Source organism: Aricia agestis, chromosome 2 (assembly GCF_905147365.1).
Source record: "Aricia agestis chromosome 2, ilAriAges1.1, whole genome shotgun sequence".
NCBI lineage: Eukaryota > Metazoa > Arthropoda > Insecta > Lepidoptera > Lycaenidae > Aricia > Aricia agestis.
Window position 1 is genome coordinate 2,921,798 of NC_056407.1, and position 19,205 is coordinate 2,941,002.

A 19,205-nucleotide genomic window follows, 5' to 3' on the forward strand; every position below is an offset into this window, starting at 1 on the left:
ACATACAAGGGTCAATATTCTATTGCTGGAAAACGTTTTAGGCATTTATTTAGCACTTTAATTAGAGTGTGAGTGTAGAGAATTTTGACATTTGAACTTTTTAAATTGTTTTTTGATAGTTAAAACGTCGGAATGAAGCCTGAATCGCCAGGCGCTGATTGAAGTTCTACAGGGGTTTTTGCTAATGGCGGCTGTACACCCTCGTCGAGACACCTCGAGATAGGCCGAGCGCGAGTGTGTACGGCGCTCTTGTCCTCGTGTCGTTGGCTCTCGCGAGGAAAACCAGAGCAAGCATATACGGCCGAGGATGTCGGCGAGATGCTCTCATCGAGTGTGTACAGTCTTATATATAAAATTCTCGTGTCGCAATGTTAGGCCGCGTACTCCTCCGAAACGGCTTTACTGATTTTAACCAAATTTTATATGCATATTCAGTGGGTGTGAGAATCGGCTATTAGGTACTTTTTACATTGACAAGTGCATTTGTTGAATAAATAATAGTAAATTATTACAACTCGAGACTGACGGCGACCATTGTTTGTGCGACGGGTTAGCGATGGACGTTTCCATGGTGACATACTTATTTAGTCACTTCAATAAAATACTACGGGCGAAATACTTTATATGGCAAAGAAACGTTTGCTGGGACAGCTAGTATAATATACAACTGACCATTATGCGAGAAGCACTCGCTGCATATGAGCGCCATGCGGTGGCTGGGCCCGTCCTTGAGCAGGTAGTCGACCACCTTGTCCAGCGCCGAGCGGTTCCGATCCGCCAGCGGCCGCGGCAGCTGGTCCGACTGTTACATATTGTCATCTCATTACAAGAATTCACTTATAGGCCTACATCATTATACATGATTCATGCTAATTAATTATAAATGTGCGAAAGTCCGTCTTCTATCTGTTACCTCCTCCCGCCCAAACCGCTGAACCGATTTTGCTGAAATTTGGTATGGAGATACTTAAAGACCCGAGCAAAGATATAGGATACTTTTTAGGGAAAAATGTACATTACCCGCACGATACACGAATTTTGGCGCAACGGAGTTGCAGGCGTCATCTAGTATTATTATAATAACTTTAATCACTCGTTAAAACTGAAGGAGGAAATCGGCGAAAGTGTTACAATACAAAATGTGTAAATATCTACCCGACCAGAAAGGCTTACAAATTAAACATTGCCCTTCCATCCATTTCTTACCAAGCGATCTTACAGCTATGAGTGGCTATTAGCAATTTCAATTCAAGGTAGGTATACTGCAATAGAGCGACTTGAGGTTTACTGAAATGATATGTCACGTAGTCCGTTGTCACTTATTACAGTTTAGCTCATTTAAAAAAAAAAACAATCTCATTCCACTTACCCGTAACCGTGGTCCCTTGTAAAGCGCGGTGGGAGTATTGACAGGCACCAGATTCATGTTCCTGACGGGCGTGGAGGACGCTAGCGCCATCTGCCGCTGTCGAAGCTGCCCCGGCGTCGCTGGAAGGTGCAAACGCTAGTATCCAGATTATAAATTAAAAAAAGAACGTCACAGATTATATCGCGGTTTGCAGCGATATGAGGTGATATATTTTTTTTTATATTATGGACTACTTTTATTTTTTACTGACATTAAGGCTCACTTTCCATAATCTGGATTAAACTTGACCGTGGATTAAATGTCGGACAGTTCTTTGAAATCATGAGCGAATTAGCAGTAGCCTAGGCTAGGACTAGTGAGTCTAACACAGACACTCGTCTAAGCTTTTATTCTTCTTTGAGACAAAATAAACACAAACTGCGATACAATCTGTTAAATTTATTTACATATTTACAACACTAAAATTTAAAAACAAAATTCACGTAGATAATGAACGAATAAAATGCTCGTATCCAGCTCTCGATGAAAAAAAAAACAATTATTTAAAAAGTTATAATACCAACGTCCAACACCCACTCAAATAATTGGATTTGCTGATAATTTTATTCCAATCTGACACCTATGTCGTTGGCAATAACACCCTTTCAGGAGTAAGACAGCTCTAAACGCACTGAAAGAGCTTATTTATGTCTTCTATTATATTAGGAGATATACTTCTCAACGTCATCTTATACTATCTGCTTCAAGTTATTTTGTACGAAATATGAGTTGCTAACAATTATGTTATGCATTTTTGAAATGAACATTTAACTGTCGAAAAGTACAAACAATCATCACAACTCATAGCAATGTCTGTGATTCGCAATCAAACATTTTAAAGCCCGTTGCACCAGTGTGGGTTTAATCCACGATTAATGTTAACTAATACTGGCGCACTTGGGCCAAAATCACAAGATGATGGGATAGATATACAGAGGTATATGACAAGTCAAACCGTGCGGGATATATGATCCATGATTTACAAAAATCTGGCGAAATATGAAAAGAGGACTTTTGACTTTACCCGATAGCTGTTTTATCCTTTTTTCGGTTTTTTTGAAGACTAAATATAGTGCTAGGGATATCCAATAAAAAATTAACTTTGTATAAAAGTTTAATTGAGTATCAACGTATAAATGCTTTCTCTTATAATAATAATTAATTAATGTAACTTCTAACTAAATCTTTTATAGCTTTAGGCCAATCTAGGATTAGTTAATCGTGAATTAAATAATATCACGTTGTCTTTTGCGTTTATTGTATAATATGAAAGGGAAGACATTATATTTTACATAGGATTAGCAATAATACCAAGATTGATAAAAGTAGGCCTAAGGGTGTTTGTGCATTAAATCGGGACGCCGCGCCACGCCGAACGGTAAAATTCCGTGTAGTGCACAAACACCCTAATACTTCTTAAATAATAATTCATAGAATATTTCTTAATATCAATATATTAAACTTTTTAAAAATCTTAAAGTTTTTTACAAAATATAATTTGGTTAATAGTTGTGCAAGATTTTATACTATAACTAGTAAATTTCGTTTTAATATGACTTTTTATAAACTATAATTTATTATCTTACATAATATTATGTTATGTAAGAATAGTTATCTTATACTAAAGACATTTGGCATGCCAAACATTACCTAATAAATTCTTGATATAAGAACAGCACATCACTCAGCACTACAAAATCATTATCAAAATATCTGAAAGTTAATACCCCAACAATGCACTCAAAATATGGATATATACTATAATATCGTAACTACTAAGCTTAGGATTTCAAATAAAGCACCAACGTAGTATTTTAATTTTTGGCAGGAATTTTGACTTTGTCATGAATGGCACTATTTTCTAGACGTCGTCTATTAATGGTTATCGATGCGACTGTACCTCATGTACGCTTTACACGTGTAGTTTTTGACGCGATTGTACTCGCTATAATAATCTTATAACCCATAAAATAGATTTTTCGGTGACCATTACCGGTTATCTACCGTTACGGGCACCTCATGAGGGTTGGTAATTGGGATACTAGCTTTGTACGCGTCTGTACTTAAATACTGTAATCGTTTTCTAGGTAAATGTATCCGCTATAGCGTTACTAAATTCCAGAAGAGAGACACGCAAGGTACGATATAAGAGAGATCTCTTGGTGCCTATTATAGGTTATCTACGCGACTGTACTTCCTTTATACCCCTTCTACACGTCTGCATCTAGACATAGTCATTATTAACGCGAGTGTACCCGTTGTAGCGGTCCCTAAGCCCGAGCAGGGAGGCGATGTATGAGAGGGATCTACCTGGGGGCGTCGTGCTAGGGGAATTACCGGGCACGTTCACTGACGGCACGAACGGCTTCAGCGCTTTGCTCTGCTCCTCCGGGCTGCCGTACTTGTCCAGGATCTCCTTCGCCACCTGAAAATATTAAGTCATTAAAAAAAACAGAATTGAGAGAACAATTCAAGGGATAACAAACGTGTACGTTGTGTAGCGGGTGGCGGGCCAAATTCGACAACGATTGCCGATGATCGACGTCAGTTGTATCTCATGCTATAGCATGAAAAACGTGTAGATGGGACCTTAAGTTTGCAGTGACGTTATGAGCAAGATATTCTATCGTCATGTTAAAGTGGTGTATGCGAACACCGCCTAAAAGTAATTGGCCATTAGGCTGCGTTTCCACCAGAGATGTGTCATGTGTTGCGAGGAATGTATTTTTTAAGATCCAATAGCATCGCCGCGCCGAGCGATGTCACGGCAAGCTCACGTCAATGAAGCGATTCTATTGGTTCTCAAAAACCCATTCCTCGCAACACATCTCTAGTGAAAACGCAGCCTTACGCTGATGTTTGAGTACAAAGAGATAGTTTCACTGCACCTTGTAAGTCTCTGTGTTCATAACCTCTTCCAGAATTTTCTTCTTTTCCGCCCTCATCTTGGCCAGCTTCAGTTTGTTCTTGTTCAGCATCCAGTTGTAGTACCAGGAGATGCCAGATCTTAGGAAGACCACTCTGTGGACAAAGTTGAGAATATGAGTACAGGAAGGTTCTACTAAACAAAAAAAATAACTATACTAAACAGTCAAAAAATCTGGCAATCCATCCGCAGGATTTTGGATCGGAAGCAAAACGCCAACAATGTTATAGATCCACCTCTGCATTTAAGGCAACCACCAAATTAGGCAGATTTTGAAATATGCACCGAATCACAAAAAAATTGAATGGCACATTTATGACTTCTTCAGAAAGATTTCTTCAAAGGACACGTTGATACGAAAAGGTTCACCATCCCGGCCCTATAGAGTCTAGGCCCAAAGAAATCTCCCCTGAAGCGTGTACGGTTCATAAAAAATTCAGCAAAGTTTATCTGAAATGTAACCTACATTTCAGAGCAGTAACTGCGTTTCGATATCCTCTCACCGTATCTAGTATTGTGTCCTTGTACGGCGGTATCGTGTTTAATATCTATATTCTATTGTATTGTATCTCAAGTTATAAGAAATAGATAAATCTTCGTATACGTGGTATTATGTAATAGTTGAAGCAACAGTTTTTAATAAGCTAAAGTTATTCTTTAGCTTATTAAACTGATTTCGGTTTGTTGACTATTGGGTCTCACAGGACAATTACTATGACAAAAATTTTATATTTTTCACATGGCTGATGGCTATAAACCTCTGAAGTCTGGGTCAAGCTATCCAGAGACGTACACCTATCCACCAATCGAATCAAGATTCAAGACCCTGGTCGCACAACGCAAAACCTTTGCCACAACCCCAAAAATTAAAAAAAAAAAACTCACAGTATCGGCAGCACCAGTAGCGGGGACGCGTGCATGAGCGAGTACAGCCAGTGCTGGCTGCGGCCCACGTACATGAAGTAGTACAGTATCGCGAACAGCACGTACAGCCCCACGGAGTACGCCATGACGTAGCCGATCACGCGCTTGTGGCTCTGCTCCTTGTACTCGCCATCTTGTTCTATGCTCTTTATGTTGATCTCCAACTTCTCCAGGATCTCCGTCGTCGTTTTCTTACGCTGAAATGGATGGGTGATTATGAGTCTATCTAGATTCTAGTGCTTATAAATACAAACATCTGATGAGTTAGTGAGACTAGATGACGGCGATGACTCCCACAACACCGTTGCGCCAAAATTCGTTTATCGCGCGGTAACAATCCTATATCCTTACCCAGGACTCAAAGTAGTTGCATACTTATTTTCAGAAAAATCAGTTCAGCGGTTTTGGCGTGAAGAGAACAGACAGACATACTTTCGCATTTATAATATTAGTACTAGATTTACATTGATATACAATGGCTGGTTCGGCAATCCGCGTCCAGCGTCTAATATCTGGCGCCAGTTATTCCAGTTGGATTATGTTGAAGTTTCTTACAATGAGGAGAAACTCGTATCTTCGGTCTCACAGGATATACTTATATTACTAGTGGGGACGGTAACGCCTCCGTGGTCTAGTGGTATAGAGCGCGGTTCTTGACTCGGAGGTCATGGATTCGATTCCCGCGTTGGAAACATGTTATTTCCAAGTTTGGTTAGGACATTTTTTAAAATGAAATAAGGGGGCAAACGAGCAAACGGGTTACATGATGGAAAGCAACTTCCGTCGCCCATGGACACTCGCAGCATCAGAAGAGCTGCAAGTGCGTTGCCGGCCTTTTAAGAGGGAATAGGGTAATAGGGGAGGGTAGGAATGGGAAGGGAATAGGGGAGGGTAGGGAAGGGAATAGGTAGGGGATTGGGCCTCCGGTAAACTCACTCACTCGGCGGAACACAGCGCAAGCGCTGTTTCACGCCGGTTTTCTGTGAGAACGTGGTATTTTTCCGGTCGAGCCGGCCCATTCGTCCCAAAGCATAACTCTCTCACGTGTAATGCACGTGTCAATGCAGGCTGATCACCTGATTGTCTGACAAGTAAGATGATCCATGCGTCGGATGGGCATGTAAAAAGTCGGTCCTGCGCCTGATCTCTCGCCGGTCGTGTCGGTCTTCTGTCCCACTGGGTTATGTGAGTAAAGGAATAGAGAGTGCTCTTGTGTACTGCGAACACACTTGGGCACTATAAAATTACTCCTGCGTAGCGGCCTGGTTTCAATGAAACCGGCCACCGTCACAAACCGGTGTGGGTGGGCTATTATTATTATGTTTTTTTTTGTTTTTATTCTCCTTTGCAGGGTTCTACTAAAGTTGCGGGCTTGTGGCCAAACAACTTCAGGTAATGTGATGAATTGGTGATTAATTGTTAATGGCTAAAAACTTTTTTTTTTTTTATTGTTTATTAGGGTAAAAAAACAATATCACAATATAAAATACGTTTACACACAGTCTTACTCTATACATATAAGTAATTGTGATATCCACATCATTTACCACATATATAAAATGTAAAATGTTATTTAAGTTGCGGACGATGCGGCATGTGTTGAGGATGACAGCTTTTTGTAAGGTGATGTATGTGAGTGGATGTATGTTGAGCGTTTTGAGCGAGGTGTGTAGAGTTTTGGGTATAATGCCAGTAGTTGAAATGACTATGGGTATTGTTTTGACTGTGTTGACTTTCCATTGCGTTTTAATTTCTATTGTGAGGTCAGTGTTTTTGGTTAGTTTATTTGTGTGTGTGGTTGTGAGGTTGTGTGAATTAGGTATAGATATGTCAATGAGGTAAACTATTTTATTACCGACTTCCAAAAAGGAGGAGGTTATACGTTCGGCTGTATTTTTTTTTTCTTGTATGTTCAACGATAACTCAGCCCTTTGTGATCCGATTATCAAAATTCTTTTTGTGTTGTGGGTTTAACTCGAATTTGGTACCATGTTCACGAAAGTGGTGATTTGATGATGGGATCTTGGAGGAATCGAGGGGACTCCTTGAAATTTGTATGGAAACATATAGTGATTTCAATTTTTTCTGAAGCATTCGAGATAAATGCTACCAAAAAGTAAGATTTCGCACCAGCTTATACCCTGGATCCGAAGGTGTCCAACAGAGCTTTTGAATCCTTATAGATACAGGTTCGGGGATTTCGGCGTTGTTTAAACAACTGAAAGCATAAGCCAACACATCAATTTATTTTATCATCATCATCAAAATCATAATTATGCCATGGGTCATCACATTATGACCCAATTATTGATGCTTTTCGTGATATTTTGCATCGAAGCAGATGTTTTTGATGATTATTTCGCTGTTTGTGGACCGATTTCCATAATTCTTGTGTTGTTGTATAGGATATTATCTTGTTTTTGTATAATAATTACGAAAGTGGTGAGCTGATGATGGGATCTATGAGCAATCGAGGGAAATCCTTGAAATTTATCAAAAGACTCATAGTGGTTAAAATGTTGTTTCTAGTAACTTAAACATATGTTACGAATAAGAGAAAGTTCATAAGAAGGTGTCTCTTGGTCCAAAGGCACTGAACAGAACTCCTGAGCCTTTAAAGATAAAACTTTTTAAATTGCAGCATCGCTTAGATAACTGCAAGCATTTACCACAATTTCGCTTACAGTAACATTATGTGAATAGTTAACATTCGTAGTGGTTATTTACGTATAAAGCCTTATCTTGTGGATAACTAAAAAGAGTGAAATTATTATTTTTAACAAAAAATTATCCAAGGTAAAAACAATAATAATATGAACTAAAACGTATTTAAATAACTCTTACTCTATAATAGTGCCTTTTTCAGAATTCGTCTAAATCTCAACTATTTCTGTACATACTACAGTCTTCATTACTTTGAAGTCGGTACCAGTCCCAAAAGCTTAAGATATTCTGACATTGACTGAACTCACGATAAAATTAGCTGGTACCGACTTCAAATAATGAAGACTGTAGTATGTACAGAAATAGTTGAGATTTAGACGAATTCTGAAAAAGGCACTGCAGTGGTCGCTACCTGCTGTTATCCCGGATGATGAACTTTCTATAATTTTTTGTATCTATGACCTGGTCCTGAATAGCTATCATAAAGTCCTCGGTTTCTGGAAATTATTATTATTAATGGTCGACGCTTATGAGATTTAGAGGGTGGGGTTAAAGAGGATATGACCCCTCAAAACGTAGGTTGTTCTATAATCTATATTCTATAATACCCTATTCTCCTTATTGTCTCATGTCAGACTCTTTAGAAGCTGATATAATCAAATCTAATTTCGATTATATCATCACATTTTTATCGATGACGCTCATTCTATAAATACCGTTGTTGTGGTTAACGTATTCAGTGATTACACGTAGTGTAATTTACTCATAAATCTTACCACTTGGAGAGGTAACTTCAGTTTCAGGGTGCATTTGCTCGAGTGCATTTCAATCATTACTAAACTTTTACTTCAAAATAACACATTCTTGTATTTTTATATGTAGGTAACATATTTTGGTTTCTCGGCAGCGGCCCTAAGAACCTTTGCATGTTACTTAATTGAGAAAGAATAGTAAACCATATATTTTTGAGTTACATAATTAACACTTTAGTAAGAGTTTCTGATAATAATAATAATTATTACAATAATATTATAATCATACCTACCTATAATTTACAGTCAATCCTTAGTAGGATTGACTGTAAATTATAGGTATATCCTATCCTACTAATATTATAAAGGCGAAAGTTTGTTTGGATGTATGGATGTGTGGATGTATGTATGTTTGTTACTCTTTCACGCAAAAACTACTGAACGGATTTTAATGAAACTTAACAATAATATATTATTATACATCAGAATAACACATATGCTACAATTTTAACCAACTTTAAAAAAGGGGGGAGGTGTTATGTTTGTTTTCTTATATTCAACGATTACTCCGCCGTTTGTTAACCGATTTGCAAAATTTTTCTTTTGGTATATAGGGTATCATCCCAATTTGGTATTATATTCACAAAAGTGGTGATCTGATGAAGGATCCATAAGTAATCGAGGGAACTCCTCAAAACTTATAGGGAAACATGTGGTGACTTCGGTTTCGTGAGAAGTATTCTAAGCATATGCTACCGACAGGTAAGATTTTGCACCTAGATATACCTGGTATACCGTGGTTCGGAAGGTGCTGAGAGAACTCCTGATTCTTTATAGATACAAGTTTGGGAGTTTCGGCGTTGTTTTAAGAACAGGAAGCATATGCTACTATGCAAATTACATTCATCATCATCATCATCATCACTACCATATTATATACCATTTCATAGTCTTTTAGATCGAGACGCGAGTTTGTCAAGCGATAATTTTAAAAAATGTATACCTACCTAATATTATAAACCTGAAGAGTATGTTTGCTTGAACGCGTCAATCTCAGGAACGACAGGTCCGATTTAAAAACTTATCTCAGTGTTAGATAGATCATTTATCGAGTAAGACTATAGGCTATATTGTATTATCACGCTAAGACTAATACGACCGAAGAAACTCAGGAAAATGTGGAAAAAACGGAGGAAATATTTTTTATGGGAAAATGTACGGTTTCTGTAAAATTCCTAATTTACGCGGGCGAAGCCGCGCGGGACATCTAGTATTTTAATATTTTCTTTTCCGGAGGTCGCAGAATGATGAACTGTTACAAAGTTCTAGTTTCCGTAACTATTTAGTCCGTTTATCGACATTTAGTCCACCTATTTATACCGATCGATCGGATAATGGTGATTATTCGTACAATGCACTCGATTACTGAATCAGGCGCAATCGATTGATTCTGTAGTGGAACCATAATATATCGAGCTATGCTGACCTCTGAAATATCATCATCATTACATCTAGAGACTAGAATGCTCGTTTGAAATGACAGGTGATGTTCTTCTGAACCAGTCGGGTAAAAGTGAGATTTAGTGAAAAGGACTCCTAGCTTACAGCCATGATGCCATAAGCTTCGCTGAATGAATAAGCTTCGCTGAATGAATATTCAAAGAATATGCGGAGTAACTTACTAATAGGTACAACATGACCATTCACCATCCTACTAATATTGCTAGGAATTCCTAGCAATTAGAATATTATTATGGCAAATCTATGAAACCTAGCTGAAACTAGTTTGGACAGACAGCAATAACCGAAGTTATGATCAAATGACGAATATATTACTGGGTATGGAACAGAGCCAAAGTAAACTATTTGGCGAGATATTTTCATGAGTGTTACGTTTTGAACTTTAGTAAGTAAGCAAAAATGTTGCCTAAGTTGTAGTTTTTAGTTACTGTATTTACTATTTAGTAATCTGCGGCACTAGCTCCCTCTCAGGCTACAAAGATCCATAGTATTTAGCTAAAAGGCACCACAGTAGTGCTCTGGGGTTCCTATAGCTCCAGTCCTATGAGCTCTATATTTTAAAGACCGTTAGGTATTCAAATCTCTACCCATCCCCTAACCCAGTTACAGGCTAGGGATTCCCACTGAAGAACAAGCCTTGTCTACTGTACCTCACGACTGACAGGGTCTTTTCATCATCTCGATAGTCTTTATTTCGTGATAAATTCTTGAAGGTGTAATTTCTATTTTAGCCGCAATAAATTTATAACTCCGAGACATGTTAGCCGCCCCAACTCAGTATTTATTTATTCATTCTTTGACCCTTGCGCCATTTCAGCGGGCAGCGTTCGTGGACGTAAACGCATATCAATAGCGTGCATTCTTCTGTCTTCGCTCTTAGCACATAGATGTAGAGTGCGAACTGCGAAGATTAGAGAGTAACACCTAATACGACATCGTGGCTGGGAACCTCCAAATATCCAAAAAAATTAGTGTAACTACATTCAAGTCATTGATGATACAACCACTTTCTTCTGCGTAATTTTTTGCATTTTAAGTCCCTATTCTCCCTAACCTTCCTCTGAAGATCTAATACAAGCAGTACAGAAACATGAATTGATATTGTTACAATCACTTTCTTCTGCATTTTTAGTCCCTAACTTTACAATATTCATGATGCATAAAATTTACATAATATTATTTATGTACTTGAATATTAAATACTTTATCCTCGATACGATCGTGCAGTCTGCTTTATACGGACGATATATGCGTCTGCACTCAGCGGATTATAATAGATTATGTTTATGTAGGTGTATTATATAACTCACGTATCACATGAAGATACTCCATATAAGCCAGTAAAGACTAACATCATAGTTTATAAGCAGCACGAACAAATCAACTTGGTAGTTGGTACTTACCGGCTTCCATTGAGGTTCCTTAGAACGAGGTTCCTAGTTAACTTCTGCGTGTTATAGGTAGAAATATAAGTAGAGACTAAAGTTCCTTTTATTATGACATTGAAGTATACCGCTCTAAAGTCGAAGATGAAATTCGATAGACGATAACGATTGAATTTACACTTCATTGGAGGTGTCATTACTCATTATAGTTATTAAATATCATTACATTCATTTAACAGCCTTATTCAACATTACAATGCTACTGGTGTTGACCATTATCACGGTTAAAACGATAAAGACCAGTGGATTAGCCAATAACCAATATTGACTTTGCCTCTATCAGTTATCACACACATGACGTGGGAGAGCCATGCTTCGGCACGAATGGGCCGGCTCGACCGGAGAAATACCACGTTCTCACAGAAAACCGGCGTAAAACAGCGCTTGCGCTGTGTTTCACCGAGCGAGTGAGTTTACCGGGGGCCAAATCCCCTACCCTACCCTCCCCTATTCCCTTCCCATCCCTACCCTCCCCTATTACCTATTCCCGGAAACGCACCTGCAGCTCTTCTGATGCTGCGAGTGTCCATGGGCGACGGAAGTTGATTTCTATCAGGTGACCCGTTTGCTCGTTTGCCCCCTTATTTCATAAAAAAACGACACAGCCCGATAGTCGCTACAAAGTATGCACAATAGAGATGACGGAGAAAGCGACAAAGTTACAGAGATGGATACCCAGAAAACTCTGTCAGTATTTACGATATTCTTTTTTCTATAGTAGCACAGAATAGATAATAGGTACAAGTAATAGTAGATACTATAGTCACAATAAGCCTGCTAGATGTGACTTGTGATGTATATAATTTAAATTGAAAGTATCTATGCTTTAATTTTCCTTTTTAATTGGTAAAATCAAGCTCGAAGCTGCATTAACATTTTAAACATTTAAGTCTCAATTTATTCGTGCTTCATGCAGATTGTTGGCTTGCTACCAACTTACTGATAACATACTGATGGGCATTTTAACTTGCCAAACAGCTGCAGGACTTAAGTGCCACCTAATTTAGGATTAAGTTGGAAAAAATGCTTCCATTCTCCTATGAGTCTTTTCCTTGTGGTCGTTTAAGAAAATTGCATCAAAGAGCATCTCAAATGTTCAAGATAACTGCTAAGGGCGTAGGCCCTTAAGAGGATTCCACACCGCCATTTTTTCCATACAAACGTTGTCCCCTGTTTCCTCCCTGGACAATGCTAGTAGAGTTATAATTTTTTTCCTGAATATCTACGGCCACTAATACAATGTCCCTATGTTTTCTTTTTTTTTTCATAATTTAATTATTAAATAAGATATGAACGTTCAAAAACCTAAAAAAAATGGCCAGATTTTCCGCTGTGTTCAAACGTCCAGAAAACAGATTTGGCTAGATTATACAAAAAAAGCAAAACATAAGAACACAGCTCAAGCCTTTTTTTAATCTTTAATGAAAAAAGTACTTAAATCGGTTAAGTTTTGGAGAAGGAATCAGGGGACAACGAATCGTTGATTTTCTGGATTTTCTGCAGTTGTCTCTATCGCGTTCTGCGGTATAGGCTTGAGGTAAGGGAGACAGCTATAGATATTACACGTACTTTTTTTTCATTTCTCTAGCCCCTGGTGTATCCTCTTAAGAGGTACCACATAGGGGTTTGGTTAGAGGTTAGTCTGACGAATATGAGAATCTAATCTGTTGCTTATAGAAAACAGACTGGATCGATCGTCAATGATCAAACAAGTATGGCACAATCATGATATTGTGTTATGTATTTTAATTATGTCGTAATTTCAAGCGGCGAATGTCTCATTGAGACACGCCTCCGCCCGGGATCGAACCTGCACCCTCTCGAGTGCAAAGTGCGAACCAAAGGCACAGAATACATATTAAGTACAACCAAAGGTCTACAACTCTACTACATACTAGGTCCAGTGGCTACTTCGTTCTCAAAATACTGTATAGTATTTTAATCATCCACAACGGATAAAAATGCCTTGTTTGTTTTTAATCCCAAGCGGCTATACCGAAGCTGCAATCGTACAACAGACGAGTTCAAATCGGTCCAGTTATATTAGAAAGCGGCCGTGAAAGCAAACTGAAAATAGACTTTAGTGCTATTGAGAGCACTAAACAGTTCGTAGGCTGCACAACGCGTAGAATGGATTTGTATTTTGTAACCATTTCTATTGTAAAACGTCTCTTGCTGCTGCAGTCAAGTGCAGCGCGTTACATTCTCGAGTTTGCAGAGTATTTCGACCTCTGAAACCTAGGATTATATAATTTCTTTTGAAACATTCTGAAGTCCCTCTTAGTTAAAAAAGCCATACTATTTACCTACTATCAGATAAGTTGATTCCTAGGCAGATGGGGGACCTACGTAATTTGGTCGCGTTACGTCAAAACTCAAACCCAGTCGACGGATCATAATAATAACATTGAGTTGACGTGATCGGTGATCCGACCAAATGACGGATCTCTCGGACTGCCTCGAGGAATCAATTTCCTCGATGCACGATGGTACATACAGACGTTGTAACTTGTAAGTTGTAGCTAAACAATCTCGTGTCCATTGTATGTCAAGCCACTTTTCTAACGTATCGAACAAGGACAAAACTGTATAAGTTAAATATCTGTACATAAACAATGTGGATCATTCTAATTTCTATTATTAAGGGGCTTATAAGACAACATTCATTATATTAACAAAACAAGGGTACTCATTAGTCATTGGTCTACTTTTATCTATTGTTATTTGTTATCAACAGACAATGGTCAATGAGTATAATTATAAACAACAAGACTGATGGCCACGATGAAAAAGGGGGCCGGCCACATTCGATGACAGCGATTGGGCGATGGGCCAATAAATAAGATGGGCAGTCGCCCATTGGTAACCGAGCTCCCTTTGGATTTTTACGTTTATTCGCTTTGCATTCATGATCATTGATTACCATGCTACGGAATATTAATATGTTGCATGCGTCATGATATTGCTGAAATCATCCAGATTCCATAATTTACAGATTCCAATGTAGTATTTTTAGTTTCGGATAATTATGGTTACCCTAATTTTTTATGGGTAGTTCACACATAATATTATGTGTCTGAGAATAATTTAGAAAAAATTATGGACTGGGACGAATTTTAGATATTGAAAAGAATGTCAAAGATAAAAATCGAATGAAAGCCTGAACAGTGGACAGATATCCCCACCTCGTCTCCGAAAGATTCTCCCTCGTCAATCTGGAAAACATTCAACGAGCTTTAATTCTCCTATCTTGAACCTTGAACCCAATAAAAATGATATATATATAGGTTTATAATTTATAAGGATGGAAGTAGGCTCCGAAGTTACTGGATCTATTTTAAGTGTGAGTCACAGATACATATATATAGAAAAGACCTTAGACATAGACTACTTTTTACTTATCGCGAGAAAATGTAGAGTCGGAGCTAAGAATTCCTAATAATAGTTTTTTTTTTGTGACTCGTGTTACATGTATCACTCATTAATGGAATGCGTGCCATGGGTTCACCTGCCCTGGACTTTTATAAGCCACAGGAGTTAGGCTCGACCTGAGATGACAAAGAAGCAGACGAATCGCCTGACGATAAGAGCTACAGCAGTGCAGAGGCACACATGAGTTGCCGGTTTTGCGAACTGCGCCGTCACGATTTGAACCTAATTACTTTTCAGTTGTGCACCTTTCACTCTTATCGAAAGTAAGTTTGCTGAACAACTTGAGCCTTATCGCTTACGTAATAAGACCTTAACGACGGTCACGCTCTATGAAGCTTACTTTCGATTACAACGTCGTTAAATTGTTACGATTTAAGTGGGCGATGCAAAAGAGCTTTTTACTTCTAAAGAGCAATCGAGTTATTTAATTCTTTGCAAAATTTTAGCTCACTAAAGGAGTGAGCACACTGAGACGGGCCTTGCCGGGGCTCATCGCAAAAATCCGCCTCCATACAATTAGTATGGAAGCGGAAATCCGCTGCGCCCCGACACAGTGTGCGATACGCGCATCAGCTTCCATACAAATTGTATGGAGGCGGATTTTTGCGATGAGCCCCAGCACGCTGAACCCCGGCACGGCCCGTCTCAGTGTGCTCACTCCTAAAGACAACATTGTACTATTTTTGTATCTCGATTTATTGTTCTTAATGAAGAAGCATTTAAAAGATACGTAGGAAATATTTATTATCTGTCCCAACTACAGTGTTAATTTTAATGGCAGTATAATATTATTAGGCCGTTTACTAGAATTGCTTCCTGTAGATATTATGAACACAACATATACACACCCTATTCTATGCTGCACAAGTTTTTTGGTTGCAGCACTTGCAGCTATAGCAATATTTAGCATAGTTACAAAGACTTATTTCACGTCACTGGAGACGAATGGAAGAAATTTATGCCTGACAGTTTACACAAAATTGCAAAAAAATATACATGTAACAACAAACATTATCCAAAAATAAACATGAACGGAAAGGGAAAACTAATTAATATTAACCTATCAATCCCCAAGTGGCAGCCGGCTGCTGCATAACAATTGAAAATCTATTGTGTCTGGGATACCCACGATTGGAGGTGTGTTAAGTAACAAGTACTTTAAAACATAATAAAATTTCAGTATTTAAAGTATGGTACTTTAAAGAAAACCTGCTACTACAAAACCACTGATATTGTGTACTACTGTACTAGCCTGACTTCATTTTGTATTACTTCATACTCAGTATCATCAGTTTCTCTTACATATAACAACATTTCTTAATACTATTTCATCAGTCAATTACTTAAAAAAATATACCATTTTATTAGGATGAGGTAAACCTATTACAACAATGTGGAAACATTTTCACGAGTTTCCCTGGCTAGGACCAGCTATATATTGTATTGCTAGTAAACTGCTATGAAGATTTTGTTTGAATGTCTATTTTATAGGTTTTATTAAATTCTAGCCTTAAGCTTTACTATGATAAAATCTTAGCACCAATTTATTTCTGTAATGCCCTGGCCGCACCTGCGTAGTGCTTCGTGCTTAAAACGATACCATTGGACGATCTGCGTGTATTGTCCAATAGTATTGTCTCATAGCACTAAGCTTCGTACGATAGACACATGTGCGGCCGCGGCATAACATAAAATGATTTTGCCTCGTAGCCTTATAAAAATTATAAATTCTTATTTGTTTTGAGTAAAATATTTGTCAGTTTTCCTGATTTATGCTAGGAGTAAATTGTGATCATTATTGAGCTGCTAAAAAGTCCTGATTTATATAAAACTGTATGAAAAAATAAAATATCTTTTTATTCAAAATGGGTTTAACGTTGTTAGTGGCGGCCGAAAAGGAAGATCTTCCGACCGAGCGAGATAGCATGCTCGGTCAGGCCGAAGCCCACTGACGTCATTTTAGACGTTGTATATTATATCTTGCCGTTCTCCGAAACTTCGATAGCGCAATGCAGGAATGTTAAGCGAATTGTGGGTACCGCCACATGGGTATCATGATACACTTTTTGAAAGTCGAATGAAGAATGAGAAAAATATATTATAATGTTGCCTATTTGAAATTTTGTTATTGTTTTATATAGATAACCTGTGAACATTGACCTGTCAAGTATGATGATTTAGTTTCAGGATTTGGGTGTGGGTATTTAAAATTATAATCCGTTTTTGTTTTTTTAAACTATAGTTTTCCTCCAAATTTCAATTTATAATAAGAAGATGACCATGACCAAGTGGGTCATCTCAAATATCTACTTTTTAGTACTCTTGATAAACGAAATTAGATATTTGAGATGACCCACAGATCATCAGTCATCTCAAATACATATTATATTTACTTCTTAGTACTCTTGATAAGTGCCTCACAAGGCACTTATTAAGAGTACTAACTATAGTGATGTTAATCTAGTTAATCAGTTAACAATTTGAATTAGAGCCAAAAGAATATTAGAAGTTCAACTATAGAAATAGTTTTGGCCAGGTTACAAAACATAATTTATAGCGATCTCTGTACTTACCCGAAACCGAGATACTATTAGACCCATTTTTGTTCCAGCGGCTGCCTTGTCTTCTTCCTTTTGTTAGCACTGTGCACTGTATTTCGTATTTCTTCCGTTATTATATGAATGTAGCTTCATTAGGTACCCATACGTTAATTTGATGACGAATCTATAACCTAGGGTGCCCGGTCGACAAATACGACACTTTTAAAGCGTTTTCACTGTCTTTCACGCGATGACTAAGCTTAGCTTTACGAAGAGTTCTTTCATTAAACTGTAGGCGTTAGTTATTTAAGATAATTCTTTACGAACGCGATTTATTTATCGACACCAAAACTGTTTCAAGATGCGAGTTGAAAATAAAAATTAAAAACTCGATGACGGAAGACCAAATGACATTTGACAAATGACACTTATGTGTAATGTGACAGCACAGCTGTCTCATGTCTGCGCTACGTTTCCTTCTTTTTTTTTTTCTTCTTGTAACGGCACTTCGGCTATAGCCATGGCCAGTGTCGAGTATAATATTATGGCGGGAAAACCATATTCTTTAATACAATTTTTCTATATTATCATCAGGTCAGTCAGGTCTAAAGTCTAGTCAAAGTCTAAGTAAAAGTGAATACAGTCAAGAAGTCAAGTCGGTCGATTCAGTAAAGTGGTAGACGCTTTACTGAAACTTTCAATGGAGTTTTGGAGCGAACACAAAAGAGCACGTTTCTGGTTACTACATCACTTTCCCACACTTGTGAACGATAACGAATATCTACAGTTTTAGGAAAATAATATAAAAACACAACATCACTCTTTCACATTCTCCGCAAAACTCCCGTTTCCTTCGAAAATATAATATGAAAGCTTTATGCAATGACATAAGAACAACATAAGAAACACAAAAAAGTGAAGAAATTAAAAAGTGGCAATATCGTAGGTATAGTCTGTCAAGAAAATGGTCATGACAGGCGGGAAAATTTTTAAATGAAATAAAAAATAAGAGAACTTTATTAATTCGAGACAAAATGTGCAAGGTGACAATATTTAAAATGTAATTTAAAGCGTTCTCTGTAAAAATACTAAGAAAAAAATACACCTTTTATGCGTTATACGTTTAAAAATTTTTCCCGCCTGTCATGACTTTCTTGACGCACTATAGTGTCATCCCTTTTTATGTTAAGGGCTGGTTTACACGTATTAAGTTGATAAGTAGTTAACTAAATTTTTACTTAATTTTAAGTTATTTGTTGCATGTAAACACAAAATTTAGTAGCAAGTAGCAAGTTAAAATTTAGTTAAGTACTAAACAAGGAAATCAGAAATTTGACTATTTTCTATTATTTTGGCAGGCGGGACTTGTCATTTGATACATTTCGGGCAGGCACTTCAAATTAAGTTAAAATTTAGTTACTACTTATCTACTTAATACGTGTAAACCAGCCATAAGCCCTGACTACTTGATTTATAGTTGAATCAGAAAATAACAAAATAATAATGGTGGTTTCGCAAATGTTGTCAATTTTAAATCTTCATACAACTCACAAACCTTAAATTAACTTTAATTAAATCAACTGAGATATAAAA

General features: G+C 37.6%; 1 protein-coding gene across 3 annotated transcripts in view; it reads right to left on the reverse strand.

Annotated features, from left to right (window-relative positions):
- LOC121739642 (endoplasmic reticulum junction formation protein lunapark-B) overlaps positions 1 to 18,010 on the reverse strand; it is a 25,732-nt gene extending 7,722 nt beyond the window's left edge. Inside the window, exons 1-7 of one of the 3 annotated variants that reach the window (XM_042132151.1) lie at positions 17,646 to 18,010; positions 14,826 to 14,855; positions 5,220 to 5,455; positions 4,297 to 4,429; positions 3,746 to 3,833; positions 1,370 to 1,488; positions 673 to 802 (exon numbers count right to left, since the gene is read on the reverse strand). In XM_042132151.1, the coding sequence (XP_041988085.1) occupies positions 673 to 802; positions 1,370 to 1,488; positions 3,746 to 3,833; positions 4,297 to 4,429; positions 5,220 to 5,455; positions 14,826 to 14,855; positions 17,646 to 17,672 (763 nt within the window). In that variant the 5' untranslated portion in view covers positions 17,673 to 18,010. Of the gene's footprint in view, positions 1 to 672; positions 803 to 1,369; positions 1,489 to 3,718; positions 3,834 to 4,296; positions 4,430 to 5,219; positions 5,456 to 14,825; positions 14,856 to 17,645 lie in introns of all 3 variants that reach the window. The other 2 variants (XM_042132150.1, XM_042132152.1) reach the window with 2 other exon arrangements.
- Between the last annotated feature and the right edge of the window lie 1,195 nt (positions 18,011 to 19,205).